Source organism: Lissotriton vulgaris, chromosome 7, assembly GCF_964263255.1.
Source record: "Lissotriton vulgaris chromosome 7, aLisVul1.2, whole genome shotgun sequence".
Classification (NCBI taxonomy): domain Eukaryota; kingdom Metazoa; phylum Chordata; class Amphibia; order Caudata; family Salamandridae; genus Lissotriton; species Lissotriton vulgaris.
Genome location: NC_141695.1, coordinates 332347358 through 332367157, shown reverse-complemented (window position 1 = coordinate 332367157; position 19800 = coordinate 332347358). Strand labels below are relative to the sequence as shown.

The window sequence follows — 19800 nt, the reverse complement described above, 5'->3', positions numbered from 1 at the left end:
ATGTCTCCACCAACCATCGGCCAGACCAGAACCCCTTTCGGCCCTTTATGCTACAAGATGGTGTCTTCCATTCAGAAAATATTGTTGGCAGCATTTTGAAAGGAAACAGAAACAGCCGTTCTCCTAGTGAGTTTCACATTGTTACATTTAGGAAGAATGTTGAAGAGTAGTATGTGGAAAATCTGAAGCCATTTTTCTACAAACTCTCAATCAGACTTGGATGGAAAAAAAATCCTGAAGAATGTACAAACTGAAAACCAATTTTTGTCTGTATAGCATCAACAGCAACGCTTGAGTCAGCTTTGTGTCAAGCCGCCATTTTCATTCAATCAATAGCGTCCCCCTGCACACATTCAGGGACCTGGTTGTGTCTTCAGATGAAACGGATTGTAGGAAAAGAAGCAGAAAGGAAAAGGAAAAAAGTTCCACCGGACCTCGGGAGCCGGCCGCCTATGTCATGTGCGACCTTTGGCCACACCAGGGCAATAGTGAAGCTGCAGCAGGTGCAAATAAGCTTCAGACAGTCTTACAAGCACTGCTCAGAACTCTCAACTATGGCACTCAACATCCAGGACTTGCCATTCGGATCTTGGCGCCTTGTGCTGGTTCCGACCTATTCACACATCGGTCCACTACTGACATCACCTCATAAGCCAACGGGGCACCCCACGCCGACTTTCGGCGCAGCATTGTAGGATGGCCACACCAGTGCGGCAACTTGCTGGACACCACCTCGGTGCCATCCGGATCTCGGCGCGTTCGCGTCACTGTACCGCAAGAGTGACCGAAACTCAGCTGGACACGCCGTCTTTCGGCGCAGCATTGTAGGATGGCCACACCAGTGCGGCAATTTGCTGGACACCACCTCGGTGCCATCCGGATCTCGGCGCGTTGTGCTGCCTTCGGCCTACTGTAGCCGCAAGTGCGACGCAACTCAGTTGGACGGCGAGTGAAAAGATAAGGGGCGCCGCACTGCAGCCGAGGAGCCTCCATCTTGGGGGAGACGCACAGCCCCCACTGACTGACGCGACCTCACAGGCCAATGGGGCGCCCCACGCCGACTTTCGGCGCAGCATTGTAGGATAGCCACACCAGTGCAGCAACTTGCTGGACACAACCTCGGTGCCATCCGGATCTCGGCGCGTTCTACTCACTGTACCGCAAGAGTGACCGGAACTCAGCTGGACACGCCGTCTTTCGGCGCAGCATTGTAGGATGGCCACACCAGTGCGGCAACTTGCTGGACACCACCTCGGTGCCATCCGGATCTCGGCGCGTTCGAGTCACTGTACCGCAAGAGTGACCGCAACTCAGCTGGACACGCCGTCTTTCGGCGCAGCATTGTAGGATGGCCACACCAGTGCGGCAATTTGCTGGACACCACCTCGGTGCCATCCGGATCTCGACGCGTTGTGCTGCCTTCGGCCTATTCGCACATCGGTCCGCTACTGACGCCGCCTCATGTGCCAACGGATTTTCTACGCTTTTTGTAGCCCTATGCCGCATAACAGGTCATGTGACTTGTTTATAAAACTTTTCATTGGTTCATTTTACTTTTGGTTTCCTAAAGATGGAAGGCTTGGTCATATGACCTAAAAATAACACTTTTCATTGGTTTAGAACATTTTTTTTTCCCAAACGATGAAAGCCCCACCTTGTTTCTGGATCATTCAGACTGAAGCTGGCGTCAGCATGAGAGCACCACCATCTCGTGGCTCCGTCGTGGTCATTCCGCGAGCAATCATGGCAGCCGCTCCCCACCGGAAGCCTGCGGGAGTCGGGGGCCCCCAAGACTTTTGTAGAATCTTCACGGCTGAGGGGACGCTTTTCGAGAATGGAGCCCAAGCCCTAGCAGGCAAGCGTCCGAGTTCCAAGGTGTCCCAGGGCCATTTCAGTGGACCAGGCCCAAAACCGAAGAGCCGTCCACCATTTTAAGAGTCATGTGGCAGCCGCCTATCGCTGCACTGCAAGAGTGGGAGCAACTCAACAACATGGTGAGCGAGACGCTGTAGCCGCAAGAGCGGGCGCAACTCAGCTGGATGGCCGCCACCTGGGGTGGCCCGTTCACGCCGCCTCCCCCACGCAACCCCCCCACCCCCCCGGGCCGCCCCACGCCAATTTTCGGAGCAGCATTGTAGGATACCAAAACCAGTGCGGCAGTTTACTGGACATCACCTGGGTGCCATCAACATCTCAGCGCGTTCTGCTGCCTTGGGACTATTCGCACAACAGACCGCTACTGACGAGGCCTCCCCCCGCACCACCCGGGACGCCCCACGCCAATTTTCGGAGCAGCATTGTAGGATCCCAAAACCAGTGCGGCACCCAGGCGACATCACCTGGGTGCCGTCCAGAACTCAGCACGTTGTGCTGCCTTGGGACTATTCGCACAAAAAACAGCTTCTGACCATTGTTGCTTTTTTGGGTGAAAAATGTTTAAATGTTTTTACAGTTTTTGTTCCGTTCATTATATTTAAAAGTTAATAAAGTTTTATAATCTTACTTTGTTGGAGTGTTATATATTTTTTTTTAAAACGGGTGAATGGGGCCTTGAATCGGGTTATTGTCATGTGTGGGCTTTGGAAGTGTGCTGCTGCAGGATCGGACATTTCAAACTCAAATGCACGTTCTTTTTCTTACCTTTCCGAAGCATGGAGCGCAATAGCAGGCAGAGAAAGTGTGATGCACGTGTTGAACACTACCTGACCTGGCAAGTTGCTGGCAGTGCCCCCCCCGCCCGCTCCTGAAAGAGAGCACACACACACCGCCGCCCCGAGTACTTCACAAATCTTTAAAAGACCATGCGCTTGTTCATGAGGCTTAAATGGTTTATCACCTCTTCTAGAACCCCTGCATCGACCCTCTGACGTTTCCTGGAAAAATTACCACGTAACACAATACCAAGCCCTGTCAGCTGAAACCCCCGAGGAATCGTGGGGCATATTATCAAGGGGGTTTATCGCCGCTTTTTTGGCTTTAAAAGCCATGAAAGCGGAGATAAAATTATCTCCCTATTACCAAGCTGTCGCTAACACCAGTTAGTGACAGCTAAAAGGAGATAGCGACCATCTTGGGCCCCGCTTTGCATGTCAGTGATACTTATCACTAATGACATGCAAAGTGGGCGTGCCAAGATGTTAGCGACTGGAAACAGTCCCTAACATCGCTATCTCCTATTACCAACTTTTGGAGATATTCGCGCTAAGCGCGAATATCTCCAAAAGCTAACACCTGCCCTGAGCAGTTCTTAGCCATGTTATCCAATGGGAGGTGGATAACATGGCTAAGAGCATTTGCTCGATAATACATGAATATCGCTGACTTTTCTGCGATAATAGCAAGGTTTATTAAACAAGTTAGAGACAAAAATTATCGCTAGTTGTTCATAATATGCCCCCGGGTTTTTGCTTGCAGAAATCGGGAGGCGGGAGACTAGCACTAAAATCAGTAGTCTCACGCCTGAATCGGGAGGGTTGGCATGTCTGGATTCTCTACAGCTGGGGCCATAAACTACATCCGCAGGGCTAGGTGATAGCCTGGGACCAGCCTGGCATCTAAAATGGCTGCCGTGCACGACAAAATTGTGGCATTGGAAAAAAGGCAAGATGGCGCAGCCGCTGGAAGAGATGTATCAACATATATGAGCCTCCTCAGCCACCCTCAGGAAACATAGGGGATTAGGATACGTCTCCCGCACCCCATTATACCTAGTAATTTAATTAACGAAGCACAAAATGGCGAATTCCCGTTTCGCTACCAGTTTGCGGCCCAGTTCGCGGCCCGTGAAGCGCTTCTACCGTGAAAAATCATTTTTTTTTTTTATTTTCCCCACGGGACCCTTTAATAACCCCAACAACATTCCTAGGGGGTCAAGAGGGGTATACCTTGCCCCCTTTCATTAAATTCCCCCTTCGTTTTTCACCTCTTCCTCTCTCTCGATCCTACCGAGAGATAAGATGGCGGCCGCTCCGGACTGTCACGCAGCAAAAAAAAAAAAAGCTCACGCACAGCCGCTGGAAGAGATGTATCAACATATATGAGCCTCCTCAGCCACCCTCAGGAAACATAGGGGATTAGGATATGTCTCCCGCACCCCCTTATACCTAGTAATTTAATTAACGAAGCACAAAATGGCGAATTCCCGTTTCGCTACCAGTTTGCGGCCCAGTTCGCGGCCCGTGAAGCACTTCTACCGTGAAAAATCATTTTTTTTTTATTTTCCCCACGGGACCCTTTAATAACCCCAACAACATTCCTAGGGGGTCAAGAGGGGTATACCTTGCCCCCTTTCATTAAATTCCCCCTTCGTTTTTCACCTCTTCTTCTCTCTCGATCCTACCGAGAGATAAGATGGCGGCCGCTCCGGACTGTTTAGAATGTTGACAGACACCGGAGAGCCAATCAGCTTTCTGCACGCAAAGTTCCGTTTCGCGAAAAGTAAGCGAACCGGTGCGCAGCCTGGAGCGCTGTTACAGATATATATCTTGTTTTGAACGTTAATTTCTCAAAAACTACTGGAGCACATATATTGAGACCTAGCAAAGGCACATCGGGCTAACAGTCCCTACAATTTTGCCAAGTTTCGTGCAAATCCATTCAGCCGTTCGAGCTAAAAGTGAGTCCAACCGCCCTATGGAAATTAACATGGGAAAAACGCGTTTTGGGACCCCCCTTTTTTCTCGGCCCCCCCTTGATGAAACCCCCCCAAATTTTCAAGGGCTGCTCAGAAACAAAATGTGCCATTTTCCTGAAAATTTCAGCCGATTCCGTCCACAAACGCCAAAGTTATTAGACATAGAATTTTCAAAAATCCCATAGGGAATAAATCCTAACTATATATACCTACTGGCGATAGCCAGTAGGTAATATATATATATATATATATATATATATATATATATATATATATATATATATATATATATATATATATCACAGCTACCACAACACCAGCCTGCCGCACTCTCGAGCGGGTGCCCACGTAACGGGGGTGTACCCGTTTCAAGTATTCTGCTCACCACATCCACAGGTATTCTTCCTGTATAAAGATCGCAGCACTCGCGGGGGTGGTTTCACAAACAAGTTTATTTGGAAACCTCACAGCATAGTAAGACGCGTTTCGGCATCGGCCTCTGTCAATTGTTACACAGTGTATATATATATATATATATATATATATATATGTATGTGTGTATATATGTATGGGTGTGTATATATGTGTGTGTGTGTATATATATATATATATATATATATATATATATGTGTATATATATATGTATGTATGTATCGGATTCATTGACTGTTCGGCTCTACATTTTGGCTTAACTCTTGGCTGCACTACGCTCGAGGTTTGAACTGTTGGGAACTGGAGGGAGTGCGTGAGACTAATTATTCAGCGTGCAAACCTCACTTCACTACTGCATCTTTACCTTGAACTTTGTCTGCCGTCCCCTGGAATACTCGCCAGTAGCACTGTCTTCTGGGAGTTGAAGTTTCATTTGTGCCACCATGGTTGATTCAACATGTGACTTGGGGGCAGGAGCCTACTTACCTTCCAATGAGGGTGGTACTGGATATTTCAAAGATGCAGGTGGGGTCATCACGTGTCAGCAACAGCAACTGAAGAAGGCTCATTGCCGAAATGCATTTTGCTATGCTGTCCATCATTAAACGGCTCCTGCAAAGTTCCTTCGTGTGGCCTCTTCTCCTTTCCTATCTGCGAAGAGTGCGGTTTCTTATATATATATATATATATATGTATGTGTGTGTGTGTGTATGTATGTATGTGTGTATATATGTATGGGTGTGTATATATGTATGTGTGTGTATATATGTGTGTGTATATATATATATATATATATATATGTATGTGTATATATATGTATGTATGTGTATATATATATATGTATGTCTATATATCTGCTCCAAAACCTATTAGGAGGTGCCGAACTCTCGGCGGGTGCTGCCGTCGCTGCAGGGTAGGCTCACATAATATATCCAGCTCATAAAGTTATGGAGCACTCACGAGCCATGTCAGTTAATTCTTTTAATATGAACAAACGCCTTTTGGCAAAAATGCCTTTCTCAATGTTTCTCAATTTAAAGTAACTTACAGCACGCAGAGTTTGTGTGCTTTAAAATTCATCAATCTCTCTCCTCTTGGTAGTTCCAACAGAGTAAACCGCGCCAAAGGAGTGCACAGTAGCGCTTGGAATGTCCGATATAATGAGCGCCATAACGACATGGTGTAAATGTCACATTCCAAATTAGGGCCTTAGTATTCCTCGCTTTGTTATTCCCAGTTACAGAATAAATGCCTCCCTAAGTCAGTAGTTCTTTATACAGCAGCGTGGCTCAGGCACAGTAGTCTCGGACATCCCCATTGTTAAAGAAAGCTCAGTCCTGCCGCTTTGTATTGCATGCTTTTCCACATGCCTCTCGCTTGCCACATCCTAAAAAGATTCATATCTGTCGGGGTCAGTTTGTATAACTGAACCTTCTTGAATTGAATAATTCAGCCGTGGCACAGACATCCTTTCTCCCGTGGCGGTTCAGGCACCTATGAACAATCTCTGCTCCAAAACATATACACACATATCCAAACAAAGTCGCCGCTGGTTCCCCAAGGCTCTTCAATGTGGCAATTGTGCAGCAGGGTAGAGAGCCCCTACATATCCAACAATCCAGTTTCCCACTATCACACTGTCCATCTGGCGTATACAGCACCTTATTACCCCTTTGGACTACTCATCCCTCCACACTAAAAACTCCTTACTACCTCTGTACACTACCCTTCCCAGATCCTTACATACTTCCTGATACCTCTACACAGTACCCATCCCTGAGCACTAAGAACTTCTTACTACTCCTATATAAAAAGAAATCCGATATTTAAAAAAACACATGTTTTCAATTGTAATTTTTTACATGTATTACTTATCAATTACTTTAAATGTAATCATTTCAAGTGATTATACTAAACTACTTAAATGTAATTTAACTTACCATTACAATTTTTGGCTTAACCTTAACAAAATATGATTGTATAACCTTAACAAAACATGATTGTCTATATACACGCAATCTCTCTCTCTCTCTCTCTCTCTCTCTCTCTCTCTCTCTCTCTCTCTCTCTCTCTCTCTCTCTCTCTCTCTCTCTCTCTCTCTCTCTCTCTCTCTCTCTCTCTCTCTCTCTCTCTCTCTCTCTCTCCCACTCCCACCCCCCTTCCAGCAGGGACAGCTTGCCATTTATGAGCCTAACCTAGCTTCTTATAGGCTTCTATCTATTTGTATTTGCGGCTTCAGTTCCTTTTCTGTCTGCTTTTGGGGACAGTGTGGTACATTCCAGCGAGATATGAATGCAGTTTAAGCATGCTCAGCGTATGGGCATGTTACCATTTTGGAACACTTTGCTGCTATGATAGCCCTTGCCATAACATGAATGCAAGTGTTGTCTGCAGTCTCTCAAGCATGTATTCGTTAATGCCAATTGGTTATGGTTTCTAATTCATTTTAGATGGTCTGTAGATCCACACACATAACCTGCCCAAGTCCCAAAAGGTTTCCATCCTGTCTTCTTCCTACTCCGGACATACACTAGCATACTAGAATGTTTCCAGCAGCTGTCTTTATAAAACTTTGGAAGTCATAAAGGGTAAACAAAAAGTAAACCATAGTCGTGCTGAAAAACGACAACAGAAGTGTTTAGAGAGCCTAGCGACAGGTAACATTGAAAAGGTTGTAACTCTAATTAAGATACTTATGTTTCGCTTAAACCACTTGTTACTTGTTATTCCTTTCTTGTTCAAATCTCATAACCTCTGTTGTCAATTATTCATGTCTGGAGTGTAGGTGTACCACTCAGTGAGTATTTGTGTGTCTTACAGGTAGCACCTCTGGAAATCAGCGTGGAGAGAATGTCAGGACCTACTCCTGTTAATATTAGTCTGAAGAGGTAAGCTTATGACGGCACAAAGTGCTGATACCAGCTTAGTCTGTGTGGGTCTAGTTGGATAGAAATTATGAGCAGAGATTTTTTTTTTTTTATTGAACGTTTTGTAAAATCACATTTTGAGGGTCAGCAAAGTACAAGGCAAGAGAAAAGATACATTGCAAATGTAATAAATAAACTCCTTATATACTGAGTTAATATTCTGTTTGGGACTTCAGAGCGTTGGTGGACCCCTTGCAAGATAAAGAGACTTGTACCTTCAGATAGGGTTACAGGGCCAGGTTGTCTTTGCAGACGTTGTAGTTTGCTGCAGTAGCAAATTAGGGTTAACAGTAGAAAACCTGAACAACAAATAAACTTGAAAGGTAAGCGGCAAGTACTGCAGTGTTCCGTGGCATTGGTTGTGTGCAGGGAGCAAGGATATGGTGGAGAGGAGTATTGCGAGATGCTCTCTACCTTGAGCAGCTATGAGCAACGCAAGTGCAGTGTGCAGCGCAGGCAGAAGAAGTGGTTTGAATATCATATACTTACATGAGGTTGTTTGAAAGACGCCAGTGCAAAGCTAATCTGGAAGCCAGAATGATCCCACGCAGATCACCACAAAGCATGGGTGATGTTGTGCAGGAAGGATTCAAACAATATTGTTCTATGGAAGAAGGTAGTTTACTTTGTGAATGCAAAAAATTCTAATGAGCTCATACCAGCACAGCAAGAGAGGATACTTCCAAAGAACCCTAGCCTCCTTGCGGCAGAGCAACATGCCTTTGGCCTCCACCCGGGCAATAACCACATGCTGGCATCCCACTGCAGAGGGTGGCACTGCAGCCTTACAGAGGCACGTAACTGAACAGAACGCAAGGATTATTGCCAAATCAAGGAAGCAGGAGAGGGCCTTACATGTTTTTTAAAGTCCACAAACAAATCTCAGTTTGCATATATCTCAACTGCACATGCTGTTGTATTCAGAAAACCCTTACAGCTGATAAGTCACCTCAGTACAGAAGTGTGTGAACCCATGGCATACCCAGAACATATCTTGCAAATCAGCACTCGCCAACCGGCTCCGGCGACAGTAGGAATCCGCAGCAGGCAGACAATTTAAATGTGATAGAAGGGTTGGTGTTTGGGGAATTTTATAGATGGTGAAGGAGAGATTAAATTGGAGAGGGTTAATAATGGATTATGGGTAGTTTGCCGTGATGGTTTATGAGTAGGCTGCTAAGGAAAAGGCACTGAGAAGGTACGTTTTTGTTCATTGAAGGTTTGGAGAAAGTAGAGCTAGTGGCAGGTGACAGGAAACATGGATGTCTATGGAGTGGGTGACCTGTGAAATAGATTAATGTGAAGTGGGTAACGGAAGTGAAGGGTTCATGTCGGAAAGAGACTGGAGGGGACCAGCTAGGTGAAGGTATGATCGAGAAGGGGTTATTAGTCAAGGAAGGGAGTAAATGGTAGAATATAAAGTGGTGAAAATGTTAGCGGTAAGAAGGAGTTGGGTTGATGTGGAGGGTATTAGTAGAAAATAGTTTTGGTAATGTTGAAAGGGAGCCTGGTGAATATGGAGAGTAAAGTCAATGGTGGAGCTAGGGATTGTGAGAGGGAAACGATGAAGGAGGATTGGTTTAGAAAGGATAGTGGGAGAAAGATTGTTGAGAAGGCTGAGGGCTTGTGTCGTGATATGTTACTGGAGAGAAGAAGTAAATGATGAAGGGAGAAGCTGGTAGTGAAACGTTTGGTTCAGGAGTAGTTGTTTAGCGAAAAAATAAACCTTGCAGTGCAGTAATGTGTAGTATCAAATCTAAGATACTGCAAAGTGGATCTTTAGTGACATCTCGGAATAATGTCATCAATTGGCTGAATTCATTGTGCATACACACAGTCATATTTCAAAGTCCGGCTAAATCATCTAGCGGTGTAAAAATAATGTAAAAATATTCCTGTAGGATTCTGATTGAACTTATAACATTTTTTATTGATATCAACACCTGCCATAAGAGGCTTTTTAACCCTTTGACCCTTCGAGCCATCAAGCAGGCCTGTGTAAGATATGGCTGAGGCTAAATAATCATAACTTCAAGTTTTGTCAACAGGCTGTTTGGACCAGTTTGTCAGTTGGCATAATGCACTGTGTATTTCACTTTAAATACTTTTTGCACGATGAACAAATATAACAAATGTATGAGTTGCAGTGCATGGGTGATATTTCCTCTGCTAGTGATGCATAATGGTACCCTGTGGTGTGTTGTGAACCTCTAAGGTTATTGTAGGAAGCCGACTCTTCATGTGGTATATCAAAAATCTGATATACCGTGTAAAGAGTCCAGGGTTCCCTTATGAGTGGACAGGGCTTGCTATGCAATCCCAAAGTGCTCTGTTAGGATGTTGTGTTGTTGAGCAGCCTTAGGCTTAACGCAGAGGAGAGCAAGACATCTGAAAATGCACACAATGATTAATAAATGACACACTTGACTTAAGAAGGAGATCCGCACCAATTTATACAAATACCAAGTGCCTTTATATATTATTTTGCATCAGAGAAAAATTGCTTAGGTGAGTTTGTTTTTAAATTTAAATATAAATAGTTCTACAATGTTATCCTATTAAAGGAAGAGCAAGTTATGCAAACAGGCACAGTACATGGACTTACAGGACCAAACTCGAGGAGTTAAGGTGAGTGTTGGGCAAGGTCCAAGGCAGCACCAACATTATACCACCAGCGGCACAAGGGCAGCCGGGTGCAGAGTGCAAATCAGCTTTGGGAGCCTAATGGGTTTCAATGGGGATCGGTCACTGTGAAAAGAAGCTACAAGCTCTGGCTAGACTGCAGGCGACGTTGGGGATTCCAGGAGGGGTGGAACTACGAAGGAATTGACCTCTGGAGGGCTGGGGAACCTTGTTGACAACTGTCGTCCACTTCAATTCAGGCCGGAGGCGAAGGGTGCAGTGGTGGCTTCAGGGGTTGGGTTTTGGTGGTTCCCGGAGACCTCAGAATCTTCTCTTTTGGCGTTTCTTCAGAACAGGTCTGCTGTTCACTGAAGGTATTGAGTCTTTGTCAAAGGCAGGCAGTCCTTCCAAGTTTCTGGAGTCACAGCTGCAGGACGAGTCGACTTTGGTACTGTTTTTGACGAGGGTTGTAAACCGGCGGGCAGGGTTGGTTCCAGGTCATCTGCTTCTTCTCCGCTTTTGCAGCTCTTGGGTGTCCTCTCTCTCTTCTTAGGTCGTCAGGATCTGCTTCTACGGTGCATGGAACTCCTCTAAATACTGAATTTAGGGGTGTTAGGGGAGTGTAGGGTAGTAGCCAATGCGTATCTGACTCTTGGGGTCACCACGCACCCTATATGATCACTTCCTGTGGGAAGTGGGCAAGACCCTGTTCCAGAATTCCGAAGTATGCCATCACAAAGATGGCTACTCCTGAAAAATACGTGTCCACCTCACAGTAGCCCACCTTAGGGGTGGTACTAGCCTGGAGGTGACACACCTACCTGACTAGCAAATTTTCCTGCCTGTTCAGGTGCCAAGGGGGCTCTGGACAGGGAAGGTGGCTTCTTCTCCTGTGAGGAAAGCCAGATTAGCATTCCAAAGGCGGACTCTTCTTTGAAGCTTGCCGGCCCAGGGAGGCTAATCAGCAGGTCGTCCTGTGCATCTCGCCTGTGCAGGTAAGAGTGGTGGGTGATTTTGACAGACAACAAGGGAAATTTTTTTATCTGAAAGAGACAATTAGTTATAGGTTCCTTACCTTGTAAATTTCCACCAGCCGTCAGACTGGATCAGGGGAATATTTTTGTCAGCAGTACCCCTGCGCGTCGAAAGGTGGCGTAAGTCGACTCTGCGTTCGTCGTTGGCATCGTGGTCACCGTAATGACATCACAGTATCTATTTAGACACCGCCTTCGCGCGCTGACGTCAGTTCTTTCTTTTTTCGCACCACCCAGCTCCGATCCGGAGAGAGCGGTACCTCCAGTCACTTTTTGACTGATTTTTTTGCGACTTTTGTCGACACCGTTTTCCGACTCCTGGTGCACGTTAGGGATGCCCAGTTTCAAGGCTTGCGGTTCGTGCCGAAAACTGATGTCAGTGACGTATCCGCACCGTGTGTGCCTGTGGTACCCCGAACGCGACCACGATCCCAAGTTGTGTTCCGACTGCCGGACCATGAATCCGAAGTCTTTGCAGGAGCGGTCCTGAAAGCTTCTCGAGGTCCGGCAGTCCGCTCCACGCTGCTCAAGGTCCCGGTTGCACAGGAGATCTGGTAGCACAGATTCCTACGTAGAATTATCCTCAGGCGTGAGACTGGATCCGTAAAACTTTTCTGCCACAGCATACCTGCGCGCCAGGGGGACAGCACCACATGACTCCGCCCTGATGTCGTCCGTGACGTCAGCGAGGATACATAAGTCCCACCCTGGCGCGCCTACGTCAGTTTTTTCTCTTTTCCGCGTGCAACGCGGATCCAGATTATGTCCTGGCCTGTTTTCAGGCCTTCTCTTCTTTTTCACGCTTTGGCGTTATTGGAACAGTGTGCTAATGCCTTCGGGCTTCAAGAAGTGTACCTCCTGTGCACGTCTCATGTCGGCGACGGACCCCCACTCGATTTGCATGTGGTGCCTGGGGGAGCACTACGACTTGGAGGAGTGCGACGCCTGCCAGCACCGTAAGCCTAAATCACGGCGGGAGCGCCGGATGAAGTTGCTGTCTGCGCGTCTGTCCCGGTCGGTGCCTTCCCAAAGAACCACCTGTTTTGTGTGCGACATCGTCTCTTGCCGCAACCCCAAAGGTGTGGCTCACCGGCTTGTAGGTCCTTTTGTTTGTCTTTGAGGCCTTGTCCTCCTTCCCCGGTAGGCGCCAACTCCTCTCGGACATGCGCCCATGCTTGTTGCCTTCCTACCCGCCGTTTCCCGGCACAGGGGCGACTAGGGCCCAAATGACAGCCTACGCTGCGGCGCTGCAGGCTTCTTTGGTCCTTCCTCCACCTCCTGAAAAGTCTGTGGATCCCTTGCCTTGCGCTGGGACTTCCGCGGAGTTGCCGGCGGCTCCGGCCCCGGCGCAGAAGGTTTCGGCTTCAGGTCGTAGGAGGGTGGTGTCGTCGAGGTGCGGTCATTCTGGGCTCCCCTCTTCGGTCCTTGGCGTCACTGCCTCGCCGCAAATCCCTACGGGGCTCCCTGTGGCATCGCAGGAGATCTCCAGGACTCCGGGCTTGCCCCCGAATCCACCTCGGTCCTCTGAGCAGGCGGCTGCCTCGCCAGAGGTCAAGCTGGCGCCGTTTCGGTGCCGGGAGCCTTCCTCCACCTGTGACTCCTCCGGTGGAGTCACAGGTGGAGGCTGGGATCCGGGGCAGTTTCCTGAGTGCCTCTCGATCCTCGATGCGGGCGGCTTCCCCGTTTGAGGCCGAGCTGGCTTCTTCGCTGTTCCGGCATCGACCACGCCCCATTCTCCTGGAGAGCACGTGGTGCAGCTTCTCACCACTGTGTTGTATTTGTCTTGTTGTTGACAGACCGATAGTTTTGCGTGGTTTCTTTACTTTGAAGTTGAGCCGGCGCCACAAGTGCGTTGATCAGGCGCCGGTAACAGACTCCACAGAGCCGCCCCGGCGTTCGGTTCTGGATTCATCTCCTGAGGTCCCCTCCTCTCCGGAGCCGGAGGTCTCATCTGTTGGTGTGTTCCTCCCCTGAGACAGGGTGCCTCTCCACCTTCCCCTGAAGCTCCTCAGGTTCCCCATTCATCTGTGGATCCTCCACTATTCCGGGGCTGGCCGCTCCCCCGTGGCATTGGGGATGGACGGCTCAGTCTGCAGCAGTCGCCTACAGAGGAATTACTTTCCCCCTCCACTGCGCCCTACCTAGGCCTGTGTTGCCTTTGTACGGGCTATTTCCACAGCCGCTGGTATTTTGCGGATGGGTGAACCTGTCACTCCGTTTCCTACGGACAACCTTTTGGAAGTTCTCCACCAGGGCTCTGGTGGACGGGAGTTGTTCCTTCCCTTTGAAGTGTCACTCCACAATTTTCTTATGGGGGCTATGGGCGTCCTGCCACGGGTGATCCGGTGCCGCAGGCGCTCCTGCATCGCCACCGTCCTGCTCCGCACAACCCTTTCTGTCTTTCCTTCCACCCTTCTACTCAAGGCTCTCTTCTGCGGAATACCTTTCCGTGTTTGCCTGTGGTGTTGTTTCCTCCGTCTCAGGAGGCCCGGTGGTTGGATTCATGGGGGCGTAATGTCTTCGCTTCTTCTAGCACTGCCTTGCGGGCTCTTAACACTTTGTGTGTGTTTACCAGGGCTACTACGGCCTGTGGGACTCTGTTGAGTCTCTTCTTTCTCATGTCTCCCATGAGGGTGCCCGTGCTGATCTGCGGGCCATGTGTTGGATGGCAGGGAGTTGGCCGTGTTTATTCTTCGTGCGGCCTTGGATGTGGACGATGCTCTTGGCCGTGCAATGGCTACCTCTGTGGCTCTCCATCGCCATGCTTGGCTACGTGATGCTTTTTTCCTGAAAATATTAGAGAGCGTTTGGTTGATCTGCCCTTTGACGGGGTCCTTCTGTTTAATACTCATGCAGACCCCTCCATTCAGCGTCTTCGTGCGGCCTCCATCCTCCTCCTCCTCTTCTGTAGGCTGGTTTCTTGATCCTACGGGACTTGATGGGAGGTGTTATCCCACCTGCTCCTGGACTCTAGTGTATGGAGTGACCGTTGCACTTTCTGTGAGGGTTGCTGTGCCCTCCGGGTCCCTTGATTGGCCTACTTCTTTAGTTGGCTGCTGAATCAGCTCCCCCTTTTTTGGCAAGATTATACTTTTTTGGCTGCTTACTAAGCCTTCTGAGGTTTCTGCCACGGGTTTATAGTTTATTCTCTGATACTGGATTTCTTCCCTAAGAGTGGTTCCCATACTATTCTTGGGAAGTGTCATACCCCATGTGGGGTACTTGTAGCTATTGCATAGCCCTGTCTTTAGCTGGGTAGGTGTGCACTCTCCCTTGCGGGTTCTAGCCTTTCCTGGTGCCGTTGTATTCCGCTGGTGCGGTTTCATGATCATTACCTGGGCATAGCTGGCGCTGCTTCAGTTCTGTCTTCTAGGTATAAGATGTATAGATTAATTGGGTTGGTATGCCATCTTCGGCGCTGTGCTGCGGTGTTTCACCCTCCTGTCCGCCGTTTTGGCCTGGTCCTATGTCTGATGTTCCAGAGGGGATGATTTCCTGTGTTGACGGCTGGGTCCATCCTACTTGTTCCTCCTCTTATCTTCTGGCTGGTCCCACTTTTTTCATGGGTTAGGTTTGTCTGGAACAGTCCCCTTCTTGGAGTCCTTCGAGACTTCCCTGGCCCTTGCCCTTGTTTGGGGCTCAATGTGCTCTGGCGCTCGGCTCGGGTGCTTGTCTGCGGTCAGCTGCACCGCTTGCTCTGCTGGTCTTCGACCGGGAACCTTGACGTGGATCCTTGTTCTCCTACCTTTGTTTTCGCTGGGGCTTTCAGGACTACGCCTTTCTTCACACGCCTGCCTTGTTGCCTGAGGCGTTCTTCTTGTCTTGCCCGTTCTCTTCAGGCTAGGTCAGGTCAGGTTCAACTGTCCCTTTCACTGCGTGTGTGATCCAGTGGAGGGCTTTGCCTCTGTCCTGCCTCTTCTCCTTGGAGTTTTGGGGTGACTCTTCCTCTTCGGTATTCCTGTGCAATTGTCTATTCCTCTGAACTCCTGGTGCCTTATCTGAAAGAAACAGGTTAGTGTTAGATTCCTTACCTTAGAATATCCCCAGGCGTCCGACTGGATCCGGAAAGTTTTGCGTAGCAGTACCCCTGCGCGTCGGTAGGCGTCGTCTGCGGCTCCGCGTCCGTCATCGGCGTCGTGGTCGCCGGGTTGACATCGTTGGAATACTTAGACGACGCCCTCGCGCGCTGACGTCAGCTCTTTTTTTTTTCGCGCCAGCAAGCGCAGATCCGGGAAGAGCAGTACTCCTTAGTCACTTTTTGACTAACTTTTTTCGATCTATTTTGGATCTTCTCGAGTCGTTTATCGACTCCGGTGCCGGTAGGGAGGCCCGGGTTCAAGCCCTGTGACGACTGTAGCCGACTGATGTCGGTTACCGACCCCCACCGTCGGTGCCTTTATTGTCTCGTGGCCGACCATGATGACAAGTCGTGCCCCGACTGCCGGACTTGAGGTCGAAAGCTAGACGGAAGCGGTCCCGTAAGTGACTTGAGATCCAGCAGTCAGCCCCGCGCCGCTCGAGGTCCCGATCCAGGAGGAGGTCGAGGGACCGGTCGCGGGACCACAGTCATCACAGCTCGGCGAGTCGACACCACTCGTCAGGTTCAAAGTCCTCCGGTAAGTCGAGGCACAAGAAGTCGAAGAAGCAACATCGCTCTTCTGACTACCCCCCGACGCTCGCGCGACACGGCCGGGGCTTCGGGCGACACCGCCCACGCGGCTCCGCCGGTGCCGCAAGCGCTGCGTCCAGCTCCACACCCGCCGGTCCCTGGGCTGAACGCGACGCCAGAGGAAATCAGCGCCTTCCTCATGGCCATGAGGTCGCGCTTTCCTGCGCCGGGTCCCGTCGAGATGCCTTCGGGCCCCGCGGACCCGTCTGGGAGCCCAAGCAGGCCAGCGGCTTCGGCCCCCGCGCCGTCGGGTGTTTCGGCCTGTAGGAGAGAAGGGTCTGCAATCCTATGGTCACCCCAGATTTTTGCTTTTTGCTTCACTGGTTTACAACTTTCCGTGGCTGTGGGCCTGCTAATCAGACCCACAGCCTAGCTGTTCTCTCTCTAAATTGACATCCATGTACCTTAGGTGCATTTACCAATTGGTATTGGGTCACTCGTGTAAGTCCTTGTACAGTGTACCATAGGTACCCAGGGCATAAGTGAACCCAAGGCCTACCAGGGGCTGCAGCATGTATTATGCCACCCCTGGTTGGCCATCCAAATCTGACACAACTGGCTGATCAATCAGCTGGGGCAAGGTGGTGTAATCACCCTTTGCTTTAGATATAGTATGCCTATATCTAAACCTAAAATGGACATATATACTCCTGTAAGTCACTCCTATGGCAGGCCTTAACAATCCTGGAGCCAGAGTGCTTGGAATTATGTGAGATAATGCTCTGGCATGAGCAGAGCCTGTCTACAGCATTCGGAACCAAGTCCTTTAGCTGTTTCCATGATAACGCTATACCATATACTCTTAAGTGCATTATAATCCTCGCAGTTATTGCTAACTTTGGCATAGCATTATCAAAACATGTCGAGTAAGGTGTCATACGAATTGGAATACTACCCCCTCGCCAATTCTGGCGACGGGGGTAGCATTCCACCCTTTTAGAGGGACACGACATGTACCTAACTGTGAACCCCGGTTAAAGTTAACCCGAGCCTCAGCATCACAAAATGGATGCTGCCACCACAGACACAAGTCTGATCTCCTGCTGCTGGGAGTCCTTCCAGCGAGGGTGGCTTGGACAAAGGGTTTCCTGCCTTGGGAGGTGCTAGCACCACCCCAGACAGGATTTTGTGTATAGGTAGGACAGGGCTGGAAAGAATGAGACATGCCTGGGGCACACAAGGTGTCCCTGTGCATACACCGGTCCAAACCAGTTCCTGGGGCTCTCCAGCCCCAGCTCTGGCGCAAGACCGGACAAAGGATAGGGGGTGTAACCACCCCCCTTCCTGGTCCCACCCATAGGAGGGACCTAGTGATAGTACAGCCCCCTTTAGCCGGATAAAGGTAGGAGCTGGTCCCATTCCAAGTTAGATTAATCCTGAACTGAAACTCTACAAGAAGAAACTCTGGACTTCGACTTTCTGCACAGAAGACTGAAGAAATCTCCCTTGTGGGCAAGGAGTGTCCACCCTGCACAAGCAGGCACCATCAGCGTCCAGCGGCTTCCCTTTGTCTTCCCTCGAGGATCCAGAATTCAGAGCCCGACGAGACCCGGATTCCCAGACCTCTCCGACCTCTACCTACATCTGTAGCACAGCTGAGATCCGTGGGTGCGACGAGACACGTGGGACTGGCCATCTTGGAAGAAGCAGCACTTCGTTCCAGCGTGAATTCTGAGGTAACCTCGACCAAGTGCTTTGGGGACTGAGAAGCCCCGACCCCGAGCAGCTCCCGCACCGAAGACCAGCCCTCCAGCATCCACGAGATCTGCGTTGGGCCCTTCTGCCTGTTTGCTGCTCGACGCGTTGTCTGGTCACTTGCCGGCTGGCTAGTGACCTCCTAGACGACGAACCTTGAAATCCAATCTGCTGGTCTGGTTGCTCCAGACTGGCCCTTGCTTCCCTGCAAAGGAGAAGCACCCCGGACCCTCCTGGTCCGCTCCAGACGCCGTTTCCACTCACTGCGTGGGTTGCCTTTGCCAAGGCCTGTTGACTCCAAATCCGGATCCGACACCGCCGTCAGCGAGAGCCTACGTGGGACAGCTCGTGCCTCCATCCTGGTCGTCGAAGACACGTCCTGGTCCACGTGGCTGCAGAGACAAGTGTCCACTCTTCACCTGATCGCGACGACGACATCTGGTTCCACTCCTGGTTCCACTCCAGACACTGGCTAGTGACTTTGAACATTGTCCCCTCTGCTTTCAGGTTCTCCTCTTCACTGATCCACCCTTGGATCACACCGGACATCTTCCTCCTGGTCGCCTGCAGTATCTTTTCTTTCAGGCTCCATAGACTTCAACGCCGGAATCCGGCACGACTTCGCACCTATGCACCCGCAGCCTGTGGGTGAGGTAACACGAGCATTTCGGTGCTCACGGGTAGATTGACTCTCCTAGTGTCCAGTTCCACAGTCGTTTTAGTCAGGATTGTCCGTACTCACCCTTTACTTGAACTGTACTGTTCATAGACGTTGTTACGCATCTCGCGTGTGAGTTCACACTCTGCACACGCGTTCCGTGGGCCTCCTATTACTTACTTAAAGTCAGAATAGTGTAGTCCCAGCGATCCTACAGCCTCTGGACAGCTCCATTCCTTCTATCGACTTTCACATTCCACTTACTTAGTATATGGTTTGTCGTGCTCCGAGGGCAACATTGTAACTTGTGCAACTTAACGTATTTTTCTTAAGAGTCTTGTCATGTGCTTAGCCCTCTGACCTCATAAAGAGTTCAGAGGTGTTTGTTAGTTAATAAATATCTTGTTTATTTTCATAACTACCTGTGTGGTGTCCTTTCATTTAGTATTCAAGGGGTTATATGTGGTAAAACAGCTGGCTTCACATGCCAAAAGAGTTTAGCCTAAGACTGCTTTGTCCATGCTACCATTAGGATAGCTGGTCTATAAGGTTGACTTACAACCAATCACCATAAGGGTTGTTTGGACTGATACAAGGTGATCACTAGAATTAGTGAACATCATATATCAGGCCAACTTCTCACATGGCCCCAGCGCCGTCGGCGACTTCGGTCCCAGCGCCGCAGGGCTCCTCAGGATCCAGGCCTTGATCCGTGTCGATGCCGGTCGACCTTACGACCCACCGCCGTCGTCGTCACCAAGGGTGTCGCCCCGGGCGGCGGCGTCCCTGATCCCCACCATGGTCCGGATCCGGCATCGGACCGGCGCCGCCCGGCGCCGTCTTCGACGCCGATAGGTGAGCCCTTCACTGACGATCCGGCTCCATCATTTCTTCCTGACCTTCAGGAGATGGAGGACGAGGGGGATTGGAAGGGGTCTGAGGACCCTCTGGCACTGCTGTGCCAGTTGAGTCAGGACTGGACGGACGAACTTGGGGAGGCCAGTGGTCTGGACACTTCGCCCGACACTGGTTTTGTCTCCCCTCCTACCGTGGCTACGGAGGAGGGGGCTGCGTACAGCGTGGTGTTGACTCAAGCAGCCAAGGCCTTGGTTCTTGAGCTCCCAGTCGCG

General features: G+C 49.7%; 1 protein-coding gene across 1 annotated transcript in view; it reads left to right on the top strand.

Moving 5' to 3' along the window:
* PPFIA3 (PPFI scaffold protein A3) overlaps positions 1 to 19800 on the top strand; it is an 838878-nt gene that overhangs the window by 807890 nt on the left and 11188 nt on the right. The window contains exon 28 of the mRNA XM_086930190.1: positions 7886 to 7953. Within this exon, the coding sequence (XP_086786316.1) occupies positions 7886 to 7938 (53 nt within the window). The 3' untranslated portion in view covers positions 7939 to 7953. The remainder of the gene's footprint in view (positions 1 to 7885; positions 7954 to 19800) is intronic.